Source organism: Centruroides vittatus, unplaced genomic scaffold, assembly GCF_030686945.1.
Source record: "Centruroides vittatus isolate TY-2023 unplaced genomic scaffold, ASM3068694v2 scaffold_861, whole genome shotgun sequence".
Lineage (NCBI taxonomy): Eukaryota > Metazoa > Arthropoda > Arachnida > Scorpiones > Buthidae > Centruroides > Centruroides vittatus.
Window position 1 is genome coordinate 6420169 of NW_027122718.1, and position 13951 is coordinate 6434119.

At 29.0% G+C, this 13951-nt stretch overlaps 1 protein-coding gene across 1 annotated transcript in view; it reads left to right on the top strand.

Annotated features, from left to right (window-relative positions):
• The window catches only part of LOC136990107 (high affinity cAMP-specific and IBMX-insensitive 3',5'-cyclic phosphodiesterase 8B-like), a 78205-nt gene extending 64940 nt beyond the window's left edge, over positions 1-13265 (top strand). The window contains 5 exon segments of the mRNA XM_067288463.1: positions 5880-6108; positions 7399-7563; positions 9161-9290; positions 12055-12086; positions 12088-13265. Of these exon segments, the coding sequence (XP_067144564.1) occupies positions 5880-6108; positions 7399-7563; positions 9161-9290; positions 12055-12086; positions 12088-12159 (628 nt within the window). The 3' untranslated portion in view covers positions 12160-13265.
• Positions 13266-13951: the final 686 nt, after the last annotated feature.

The following is a 13951-nucleotide window of genomic DNA, read 5'->3' on the forward strand; positions in this document are numbered from 1 at the left end:
TTTTGTCTGATATTAACCAGTTGTAAAGTAGCAGTTGTTAACTTAGTAATATAGATATTGATTATGGTGTTATGTTAGACATTTAAAAATTTGATTAGAGGCATTTTTCCCATTTTCAATCTATTCAGTTTTTGATTTATGACATTCAAAGATAATAGAATAATATATCGTTTTGCATTTTGTTAGACTTTTATTTCAACATTTTACTTAGATTACAATTCTAATAGAATATGTATGCTTGTTAAACATGTTTATTAAAACTTATTATCAGAACAAGATATATACAAAAATATGTATAATATCATAATAAAGTAAACAACTGAACTAACCGAATAAAGAAGTTTAAAAAATGATGTGAATGTTAGTATAACTTTCCAAAATATGTTTTGAGCAAATTAATTCTAAACAGTCCACTTTCTTCTTATCTATTGTTTTTGATTATGCTTGCTGTAGGACAATATTAATGTTGATTTTTCTCTTTTGGACTTCTACTTCTCTAAATTAAAATTCTTTAAAATAGTATTTGTTTCCTTTAAATTTTTGGTTGGTTTTTGAGAAGGAGTAATGTATGCTTATTGTGCACTTAGTTCTAATATATAATACAGGAACACTATCACAAACCTAAATATGACAGTTTTCCGTTCAAGATAAAGTTCTAATCAACACAAGATATTATATGTATAATTCTATAATTCTGTAACAAAATGTTTTATTATATTTTTTTATTAAAATTTCAGAATTAAGATGATTATTTAATATTGTTGTAATTTTTTTATATAATTAATATATTACTTTAATTACAATATATTTTAATTTTAATTAAGTTATGTTCAATTTTAAGATAAAAACAAAATGTTTTGCAAAACCATCTCTCCTTATAAGAACATTCTAGTGTAAGAAGAAAATATCATGTGTCAGTATAATTCATGTGTTCTTATTTACTTTTATACAAAAATCTTCATTTTGATTAATGTATGTTTTGCATCATTATGGAAGTTTGAAAATTTCCTTGCATTAGAAATCAATTTCACCATTTTTTACAATGTGAAACAGCTTGAATAATTGCCTTATAATTGTTATAATGCTGACTTCACAGTTGCTTTTTAATGGATCTAGACAGGTGGATATCTGAAGAGGTTAGACTATACAGAGGATGAATTTGATTTCTTTTCATCCAACAGTAATTAAGGAACACAATGGATATTGTTTGTTTGGGATATCAAAAATATTTCTTCATCTCTTGCAATGCCTAGTGATCCAAAAAGTGCTGCAATTTCTCTAATTATCAGGTGTTGATTCTCTTTTATAACATCATCAAGTCTGTTTATTTGTTAAAAGAAGTTTGCAAGCAATCACTATTCTGGGGCTGATCTTTAATGCCTGTTTTAAATTCTTTATTTAACTAATTGCATGATCATATGACACTGCAAACACCCAGGCAAACTTTTCTATGCAATCCTTTTAGCTTTTGGTAAATATCAACTAAAAATTTCCTGCTTAACGAGTCACTACATTGTCGTGCTAAATCTTATTAAAAGCCAACACGCTGTTGTCTGTTATTTTCTCATACCACATTATTACAAATGACTGATGCAAGTGGTGTCATATTACACTGTAGAATAAGATGGCAGTTGCTACTGTTAAAAAAATTATATTGCACACTATTTTGTTGCCAGTAGTTTATTTGTAATATGATTACAGCCATATTTTCAGTACAATTCTTGTACTTAAAATTTTCCATTATGATTGATCATCTGTCCTGTAACCTCATAATATGATTTCACTACAAGCATAATAAATACAGAGTTTTCCATTACAGTTGATTAGAATATGTATATATGTCGTTGCTTTTCTTACCAATGTGGAGTTGAATACATATTGTTGAAAGTTTTAAAATAAACAATAACATGACTCATTTGTTTAATCTAAATTTGGAAATAAAAAAAATTGTAATTTGTTAACAGTAAATATTTTTAATATTATTTAAATTTACAAGTGTTTTATATTTACAATAATTTAAAAATTTCTTGATTTATGATATGCAATTCTGACTCCACATCTTTAATTATACAGATTAACAACTAAGAAATTGTGAAATAGTAGTCAAGGTGTAACAAATCAACCCAAACTCAATTTAATGGAAATAAAAATAAAATAATGTAAGTAAACACCATAACTATAAATAAAATCTCTCTTTTACTACCTCACAATTAGAAATTAATCTTTCAATGAATGTTCTATTCACACTACAAAGAACCGATGATGATAAAATTTTGTAAGCGAACGATGCAAACAAATTAAAGAATCGATTTTTCAAACTTTAGACCCTGTTCTCGAGAACTTGTATTCATACACTTGTAAAAAAGTACTCTCTCCCCAAACTATATACTATTTTTGAATGATATCGTCAATAATTTTCATTTTTGTATTCCAAAATTCTAAACTGAACAGAACAATAATCTTATTGTTTTTTTCATGTATTATAATTAGAAATATTTTTAAAAATTTTAATATTTGTTATTTAATTTTGATGTTTTAGATTACAAGTTATACGGGAATAATTCATAATATTTTTAGCAGAATAATATTTTATTATTATTAATAGAATAAAATATTTGGATTCTAGAACATCTTATTCGGAAGATTGTAGATACAGGAAGACTTCGGCATTCCTCGCTATTGATAATTTTGAAATTGTATTAGTTTATATTCAGACGTTTTAACATATTCAAGTATTCAAATTATATGTGTCATTACATAATATGTATAATTGTTTTAAAAAGACTAACAATGAGGGAAGAGTTCTATTAAATATTATATTAAATGTTTAAAAAAACATTCTCAAAAAATCACCAATTATTTTTCCTGTACTGCTCTATCTATTGAATTGTTGTAAATAATAATCATTAAACTGTGGTATTTTTTAAATTATAAAATTTACTGGATGGTAATTTTAATATTAATTATAATCGAAATTGAAGATAGTCTGTTGAAACAGTCAACTTTTTATTCACTTCTGTGGTTTAGAATACATCGCACGATGGCCTGACCTTCCTTTTTAGTCTACTTGGTCATCGAAAAATTAAAAATTCCCTTAAAATTGCTTGGTGGCTGTTTCAGTGGACTTTGTCTTCAGTTTTAGTTTTAGACCATTTAATGAATTTTATAATTTAAAAATATTTTACTAGAATTCCTCACTAAGGACAACTTAAAATGTTCATATTAACAGCACTTCTCTAAGTGGATAAAAGTTCAAGCAATAGCTTGGTCCCAGTGCTGGAAATTCTTTAAAAAAATTCTTGGCTCCAGTTTTGTTTTAAGCTTAGGTATTAACTTCTTCATGTCACTATTCTGTAGAAAGTTTTGAGCTTTATTTCACATACAAATATTTTAAAAATTTTTTGAATCTAACCAAAAGTTTTCTAAGAACTTATATATTTCTGACATAGTACCAGCAGTGGCGTAGCGAGGAGGGTGCAAGGGGCACCACTCACAGAGGGGCGGCACCCAAATGGTCTCCAAGACAAACTATATGTGTATCTGGAGGGGGAGAGGGGTGCCAATAAAGTGTCGGGCGCCAGTTATGCCCCCGGGCACCAGTTATGTTCGCTACGCCACTGAGTACCAGAGATACAGAGGGAACTGTTGTATCATAAGCATAGTGTACCTTGGAACATTTTTTTGATTAATATTTCTTGTAGTATCCAGGGCTGTGGTTAGAGCATTTCGCACCAGGGGCAAACTTAAATACGGCACCTCGTTAGTTTGTTACAAATTTAAAAATCATAAAAACACTTTTTATTAATATAATTTTTCATAATCGTATGTAACAGATTTTAATGAATTTATTAGTTTGTCCATGTAAAAATTTTGGAATTTTGGCATCCCATTATCATGATGTCTTGGGCATGTGCCCCCTCTACCCCTGTTTTTCCATGGCCCTAAATAGTCAAAACATCTGGTAACATGGTGGTTGTGTAATCAAACTTTTTAAGCAGGAAGCTAGCTAGTACTTTGTAGATGTCATTGTCGTCAAAAGATTTTTGTTGTCTGTTAATAAAATTCTGATGTTGATATTTTAGTTTCTTGAGAACAATATATTTTGTCAGAGGGAAAAATCAGTTGTATTAGTTCACAGATTAGATGACGTAAGATGTAATGGTATTCTAAAATTTCCGATATTACGTAGAGGCAACAAAATTTACTTTTCCTGTAAGTTCACTAGCATGTACTTTGAAACATTGTTCATATTCAGGATCTTAAAATATTATATCCCATTAATTATCAAATGAAAATGCCAAGCAGTAAATCTGGTAACTTACTAAGAGGCTAATGGTCGTACAGAAGCCTCGAGTAAAGACACCGAAGGCATCGCATGCTCTCTAGTATATATGACTCGCTCTCGTCTTTACAATGCTATTGCAAATAATATCCAGACAAATGGAATCACGTTGAAATTAATTTATGCATTATGCTGTACTGTTTTTATTATAACAAACTTCCATAAAGCTTTTTAATTCGACGACGACCTATTTTAACCTTAATTTATAGGTATTTACCCTTAAATTAAGATTAAAAGATTATCTGTTTTAAATTAAATAATAAAATTTAAATTATAAAATTATATATTTAAAAAATTAAATATAACCTATAAATTACAGTTGAAAAAGTTAACATAATGTAAAATTGGTTTACTGGAGTACAGGTTTTGTGTAATGGTTTCATAATTATGATTTTAGTAGATAGATTTTATTTTATGTGTTTCCTTAACATCAATTTGTTTAAAATTTTATTGTATTATTATATCTTCAAACATAATATAGCGTATCTCAACCATTTTTCATGATATATAACAGTTGTGGTAAAGAAAATTGTTGTATTTATAATATATAAGAAACATTTCTCAAAAAATATACAATGATTCTTAAAAGTTTTATTAATTAAAAATACAATGTGATTGTGATTTACGTAGAAATTTCATTCTTATAGTATATGTAGTAAGTAAAGATTCAAAAAATTAAGACTATTTCTTGAGAAAACAGTTTTATAAATAGTTATTTGAATGTAACGCCCATGTTTGTTTTATGCGAGTAAATTAAATTTAGGAATTTTTTTTATAGTTAATATAAATAAGATGAAGTAAAATATCATAATATAGTAAAAAGTTAGATTTTTTGTGAATATTACCCTTACCGCTATCTTTTGATTCCTTGAGTTAAAAAAATTGCTTTCAAAATTGATTGTTAACATCCTGTACGAACATACAGCATATTATTTTAATTTTTATACATTTAAATAAAATCTATGTATTGTTCAGACTTATAAAATTTCATTATTTGATGATAGTATTGTAGTGGTTCTACTACTACTGTCTTATTTTCATCACCATGCATGAGACAAAGGGTATAACACAACTAAGTTTATTGTCTTCATCGCAAAAACTATACATACGTCTGGTCATTGTGGCTAACAACTAACAACTGGTTACTCACTGGGTGTGTTCGGACTCGTTCTACGAAGTGATGACTCGTACCACTCGGGGGTTGTTTCTTGTTACAATGGTTAAGATGGGGAGGTAGTGTTTGCCACAGCATCGTGATCACATATTTAGAGTATGAAAAAATACAAAAATTTACAATTACTTTTTATGATTAGACTAAATAAATTTTTTTATGTAAAGATTTTTGCAATTAATTCCTGTATTTCTTAGTTACTTTTATAAAATATAAATTTTGAATGGATTTTATAAAAAATTTGATAGAATAAGTAAAATAAATTTTTTGGATTCGTATCTGTATGCCATAGCATGGTTTAATTCAGATTTGGTTCGTGATACAAATATCAACTAAAATAAGTTATAATAAATTTTTTATTTTTAGGTCCGTGTTAGAAAGTCATCATGCTGCATTTGCCTTTAAACTCACAAATTCCGGAGAGCGTGTGAATATTTTCCAGCATCTTGATCGTGACAACTATAGAGCAGTTCGTCAATCAATTATTGATATGGTATTAGCTACAGAAATGACAAAACATTTTGAACATATTTCAAAATTTGTAAATGTATTTGCTAAATCTGTCGCTCAAGATGAAGAACCCTTTGAGCAAGAGGTAAGATATTAGAATTCTGTTCTTCTAGATGTGATGTTTCTGATAAGTATGTGTATGATGAAAACTAGATAAGAAAATCACAATGTTAATTCTATAAAAGGTGATAATGTTATATTTGAATAAATACTTGTAATGTTAAATTAAAACTGTGTTGATATTTAGCATCGATTGATAATTATTGATGCATTTCTTCAAGTTCATAAATTATTGTATAAATTGCATATTTTAATAAAAAAAATACACAGATGACCGAACTGAAATTATTATAACAATTAAATGATATTGCTAGATTAATTCATCCCAGTGACATGGGCAAAAAGAGCAATTACTTGGGGTCCTAAACGTTTATAAGCTCATTACTGTAACAAGAATATTGAAATTTAAATTTGGGTCATATCCGAGGACCCTATACTGCTGGTGTGACACAAGTGCAGGGTGCACTGGCACGGCACGGAGGTTGTGTAAAAAACGAATGAAGATACCACGGGGATTCCCCCGAAAATTCCCCAAAGAAAAATGTTTGAAGTCAACACTGTATATGAGGCCCCCTAATTCAAATTTACCTGGGGCCCCATGAAGCTATAATGCACTACTGCCAAGACCAAAAATGTAAAAATCTTGAGGGGTCATTTTTTGATCAATTGCCATACTTCCTGTCTGTTATCATAAAGCAGACACTATAAATACTTTTATAGCAATTGTTTATAAAAAATGAATGTTTTTGGCTTACGTAAGAAGCCTTTTCTTCAGGTTTAGTTACTGAAATTGAATTTATGAAATTCTAAAATGGAATGCATTAAGTGTTCTATGATGTATTACTGGAAAAGTATTGTAGTGATTCATCTCAGTTCCAGTTTGGACATTTGTTTATTCCCCTCTGTTATATATAACAGCTGGGGAAGTAAAAATAAAATATTGAGAAATAACTACCGTATTTTACAGACTATAAGATGCTACGGACTATAAGACACACCCGAATTTTGGAGGCAATTTTTCGAAGAAAAAAGTGCATCTTATAGTCCGTAAAATACGGTATATCAATTTTTTGATTGATTAGTTTTTTTTATAAAATTCATTTAACTTAATTTAATTTTGATTATATTAATTTTAATAAGGTAACATTCTTGTTTTTTAATTAAGCAATAAAATAATAAAAGTTTCAATGCAAATTATTGGTTTTATCAATTGAATATAATTCTAAAGTTACAACTTTTTCAACTAATTTTTTAAAGTGTAATTCAAAAGATTCGGATGAAATGATGTAATCGGAAAAAACTTTTGTTTTTATAGAAGTTAGGACCGGAATCGTCAGATTTGGCAGCCATGTCAACTCCGGAAAATATTATTCTTGTAAAAAGAATGCTTATAAAATGTGCCGACGTATCAAATCCAGCTCGACCTTTACATTTGTGTAAAGAGTGGGCTAGTCGAATTGCTGAAGAATATTGCTCACAAGTAATTTGCTTTAATATTTTGTTTTTACTTGCTAATGAATTTTAACATCATTTTATTTTAGAATGAATTAATCTTTTATTACTTCTATTATCCTATTACTACTGATTATGATTGATTATATTAGATTGATTACTATTTAACAGTATTGACATCAATCTAATATGATCAATCGTAATCAGATTTTACTACTTAATTTTATGAATTTTATATCTAAGAAGAAACAAACTAATATATCAAAACATTAATTTGTTTCTTCAATATTCGACACTCTTGAATACAAAGGTGTTTTCTGTAACAGAAGATTTTTAAAAAATTCTATAACATTTGAATTCTGTTAAATTCAAACTGATAGATCATGTTCTATTTTACTTCTATATAAAATGCCATTCAAAATTTTTGTAATGTTCTATTTAAGATTTTGGAATTTGCTCATTAAGTTTAAATGCATGGAATGTAGATTATAATTTGTAATTTCATTCTATGTTATTAAGTATGTGTTTATCTGAGGAAGGGTGTTAAGTATTTCCAAAAATTTTAGCATATAAAATTATTAAGATGTGAAATTGTTTGCTTTAATGTGCAATATGTTTATCAGTAGTGTTGCCATTCTTTTCAAAATTGCTGACCTGGACAGCAAGTCAGGTTTGTTCGAACAGAAGTTCCTGACGCATGCGCAATGTCATTTTACAATGCAAAGAATAACGTGCATGCTGGTTCTAAATCAGTTACAGTTAGGGACTAGGGACTTGCGTAGGAGTAACTTAAGTAATCTAAATTAAAAAAGAACAGGTACAGATACTTAACTCTATTGGAGACGTGTACAATTGTACAAACAAAAAAAAAAGAGTTTGACAGGATGTGTCCCACACATTGGCATAAACAGAAACATGGCAGGATTGCAGATGAGTTTCAGTGAGTGCAAGTTCTTTCGCTGTTAATATAGTGTAAATTTGTAAAAATATTTGCAAAAACTTTCTTTCATTGTAATTTCACAATTTCTACGAAATTCCCGGACAAAATTAATAGTTAACCAGGACAGTGAGTCAATTCCCGGACTGTCCGGGTGAAAACCGGATAGGTGGTAACACTATTTATCAGTGCCATTTTGATCAGTTTTTAAATTTTTACTCTGCAAGTTTATTTTAGTTACATCACGAGACAAAAAACAAACAAACATTTGTTTTCGGAAGTATCATAGCAAACATAACAAAGGAACTTCTGTTGCCTGGTTTATCAATTTGAAAAGTTGGTCTTCTTATTTATAATTGATTACATTTTTAGATGACTTATGGTAACATTTGATGATCTGCATGTAACTTTCAATGAGCAATGTTTAGTAAACAGTAGCATACAGCTTTTATATTGGAATAAATAGTTATTAAAATCTATGTAAAATACTGCAATTAGATTTATAGAAATATACAGATACATTCATATCTAAGTGGCTGCTAATTGAAAAATTTCTTTAAAAGATATGTTGCTTTAAATAATAGATTAGTTTCAAATTTAAATATTGGTTTTTAGGATATGATTTAAAAATTATAATTTGAATAAAATAACAAGAATTTTGTTTGTTTTAAACTATTAATAATTACAGACTGACGAAGAAAAAACTCTTGGTTTGCCAGTGGTTATGCCAACCTTTGATCGTAATACTTGCAGCATCCCTAAATCTCAAATAGGTTTCATGGATTATTTTGCAAATGATATGTTTGATGCTTGGGATGGTAAGTCATTCATTTATACAGTAAATATTGTTGATGATTTAACAAATATGCTTTTACTTGTAACTTTTCTTTTTATCATAAAATAATATTACACTTCACGCCAACATACAGTAATGAATGATTAACACATCGGTGTTGTGGCGTTACAAGTGGTGATTTGTAAAAATTCACACGTACTCACAAGCACTTTCGACAGCTTACAGCTGTCATCTTCAGGCGAAAATCGAATACTATAATTTTTAAACAGTTAGCTTTGAACAGTTGCTTGCGAGTACATGTGAATTTTTACAAATCACCGCTTGTAATGCCACAACACCGATGTGTTAATCATTCATTTCTTTTTATCAATATACAGAATGGTTATAATTAAGAATAGGTGTTTAGAACTCTCTGTAGAAAGTAGTATTGGATAAATCTCATCCAAATTATGATCACCCTGTACATTTTTGAAGAAATTAAATAGTTAAATTTAAAATCAGAATCATAATCATTTTTTTATCTTGTCCTCTCATCAAAACTATATACTCACCAGACAGCAGCATCTGCAGACTATGAAAATGGGGGCACAAGCTATAAAACCTCACATATATCTGTTGGTATGGCATTATTAAACAAAGCAATATATGAGGAAGCCAGAATGCACTTTTGTTCATTAAAACAAGTCACTGTAGTCATTCAAACATGCCTTCCACTGCTTGGAGAGACAACGGATACTGTCCATGAAGAACGATGTTGGTTGGTCCTTGAATCATTGAGTGACTGTTTAAAGGACTTCCACATCAGAGTTAAAGCGCTGTCCCCTAAGAGCTTTATTAAAAGGTCTGAACAAATGAAAGTCACATGGTGACAGATTGTGGCTATAGGAAGGATGTTGAGAACTTTTTTGTAGTATCCTGTAATGTTTGCAACATGTGGTCAAGCATTGTCATGCAAGAAAATCACACCGTGTGATAGCATGAATTGTCTCTTATTCTTTATGGCTTTAGACAGCTTGTCCAATGTTGCATTGTGGTGGTTGGCATTGATGCTCCTTTGAGGGTCTTTAAAGTCCACCAGCAAAACCCTACAATGCCAAAAAATGTGGTTATTATAACCTTACAGGCAGAGGTCTGCAACTTGAATTTTTTGTGTTGGTGAGTCGTGGTGTTTTCATTGCTTGCTTACTCAATTACTGGTTGGCTCAAACATTTCAACCTTGGTCAGATTCCGAATACCTCTGACTATGTTTTCACTATTCTATGCCAAAAACAAACAGTGCGAGACAACTAAACTTTTCCCTGTTTGTTCATTGGTGCATGCTTATCATACCACGTGTGATGCCATTTCTCTCCCCTTGTGCAAGACCACATGACATGGCATGATCAGGTGTAGTGTCTAGGAAGTACCAAAATAATCCTGATCTTAAGTGGGGTAAGAGTGTCTGAGGACCTTACAATATAACACACCTCAAAGCCAATAGATGGATGAAACAATTTATAACAGTCAAGATACATGTACTTGTACATACAGCAATTAACAGATGATACTGTCTCAATAGTTATCTGTCAAGTATCGATTAATAATGCCAAAAAAATTAATAAACATTTACTCACTTACTAACTAATTACAGGTCTGATAATTATTTTACAATTATTTACAAGGTGAGTATACATTGTTGATCTGCATGCATACAATTCTTCATAATCATGCAATAGGTCCATATCCCGAAACAAAGGGGTTGATGAGCAACGTGTCAGTAAAGTGTTACTAATGATGAAATACATAGTAAGTGGATTCTAACCTTAAAGGATCTTTCTCCATGAAAAAGAGATTGCGCTCCTTATAGTGTCCTCATGCCAATGCAAGTCGATTTCTCCTCAGACTCACTAATCTTCTATCCTTCGTCAATGGCTGTGTATGGCAACCTTACCTTCTCCCTTCTCCGATCCAGGTATCCAAGAATCACACAGGTAAAGATAAAAAAAGGTGCCTTCTTGTGAGGTCCTTCCCTTTTATATTTCCCACTGTCTGGAACTTCTGCTCCTATCACGTGGTCCAATGAACAGCCAACCGACAACACTCACCCAAAAGGTGGTACGCAACACGACGTAAAATACATTCACGCGTGACAAAAAGCACGAACCCGACACATATAACGGAAAATTGAGCACACAAAGAAATTAATATACAAAAATAGTAGAAGAACTACACAGGTTTTATTTGATCAATCCTTATAAATTCCATCATATTATTCTGATATTATCCATCAATAATTTGATATAACTTTTCATATCAATTATTTGTGTTTTTCAATGCTTATTTAATCTGCTACTTTCTCTTTCCTCTGAAAGGACTGATCAGTATTTTTCCTAACTTTGTCATTTTTAGTAAGATAGGAAGGGTGGTGAGAACTTTTTTAAAAATTATGTTCTCCATAAATTTAAAATATAGGAATGAAACAGAATGCATAGCCCAGATACATGATGGAAAATAAAATGTACAGTCAAAGACAACCTTGTAAGTGCAATCTAAATGCATTTAGTAAAACTTGTAAATAATCTAAATGCGTTTAGTAAATATTTTACAGTAAATATTTACTGTAAAATATTGTTTGTGAAGGAAAATCTAATGTTTTGAGCTTAAGCATAGCTGTATCAACTGATATTGTCTTTAGAAAGTCAAATTATATTTTAAAAGATTTTTCCTTTATTTAGTTGACAAATAATAATAATTATTTTATCCATGTTTAAATTTATCATCATTAATATTTTCATATATTTTTCAGCATTTGGCGATTTTCCCGAACTGATAGAGCATTCTTAAGTTTAATTATCAGTATTGGAAGGAACAAGAACAACTCAGGGATAATAAAATCCCAATGCAAAATTAAAAATCATTTTGATCTTGTGACAAATTCTTTTCCAGTGTTGCGTATTGATCTTGCCACATTGTAGAAATTAAAAATGTGTAAATTTGTGTTGTGAAAGAATATTTCTTTTAATATTGTGACAAGTTATCATCAACCTGTTGTAACAATGGGTGAAACAGTTTTACCAATTAAGAGACTTAGTGTATGTGGTGACTTAGTACATGGTGTTTCACTTGTTTTTCCTCCAAGTAAACACATCAAGAATGCAAATTTCTAAATATGCACAATGAGAATAATAATAAATTTGATGTTGAAAAATCAAGAATTGTGATACAGTACGTAGAATTTAAAACTGTTAAACGATTACTAAATGAAAATTGCAGATATTTAAAACCATCAATTATAAAATATATCAAATTTTAATTTTTATCTGTTTTTATAAGAGAAATTTGGAATATATTTTCAAGATAGTCCTAGAAATAATAATAATAATAATTATAATATAAATCATATGCTATTAAAATCTTGTTGAATTATGAAAAAGTTTATTAATAATTTATAATGAGATAATCTATTGCATAAAATCATATACTTTACATATAATATTGTACAGTCAGTTTCGTAATTCATAAATTTTATTCAAGTTGAACTTTTAGTAATATATATAAAAGCATATATATATATGGTTACTAAATTCACAAGTAAAAATATTTGTCAAAATATTTGGTAACAAGATCGCCGTAACAAGTGTTTTTTAATATAATTGAATACACAGTATTTCTTAGTAATACTGTATTTAAATGTATGTATGTGCATGTTTATATATGTAAAACATTCATAACATGGCCAAAAATGAAGTAAAACTGTTAATAATTTTTGTAATTTGTTTTTAAAGTTGAATGTACAGTAAATGATTGTTTGATGTAAGGAAAACATTACTAGTCAGAATCATTGTGAATTAATTACAATATCATATCATATATATATACGTATATGTATTTGATTTTGTTATCCATTTGTTAAAAATATCTAGAATTGTCTGACCCCATTCTAGTTGTTAGAAACAAATCATTTATCATTGTGTTTATGTAAAAACACCTTTTGACAGTTTATAATAAATAAAATAAAACAGATTTGTGTTTGTAAATGATGATTACACATTTAAAAGATAGTGTAAGATTGCTTTAAATATAACCTTATAAAAATACAAGTTCGTGTGAAGAAGATATATCATTTCTAAGAACATTAATGATTCATCATTTTAAAGAAAAGTAAAGCAATAAATTTATCGGATATTATCAGCGCCTCAGGATTTATCAGCGCCTCAGGATGGGGTAAAGATTAAGAAACAAAATTCTGCAGGGAGGTTTGTGTATAAGAGGGATAAATTTTGGTGGTGAAAAGTCGAGATAGAGGGGACATGTATCTCCAGAGGATAGGACTTAATAAAGAATAAAATACATCTTCGTTATCATTTAGACTCTTCTATAAACCTCACCTCTACCCTAAAAATGAAGCTTTTTGCCATTTTATAGTAATTAAAAATATGAAAGGTTTTTATAAGAAAATCTGATAACAGATGGAGCCACACACAATTTTATTTGTTTTTGCTTAATAATAATAATAATGTTTTTTTAAAAATAAAAACACGTAAAAGCCGGGAAAGTTACGCAACTCTTGTTGCTACATTTATTTAATATTGAAAAACTCTTCTTCAAATTCTGTTGTAGTTATGCAATTAATTTAAAATTCAAAAACTAGAAATAAAATATTTTATTGTCTTTTTCTAGTTTTAAAAGTAAAGATTTTGACT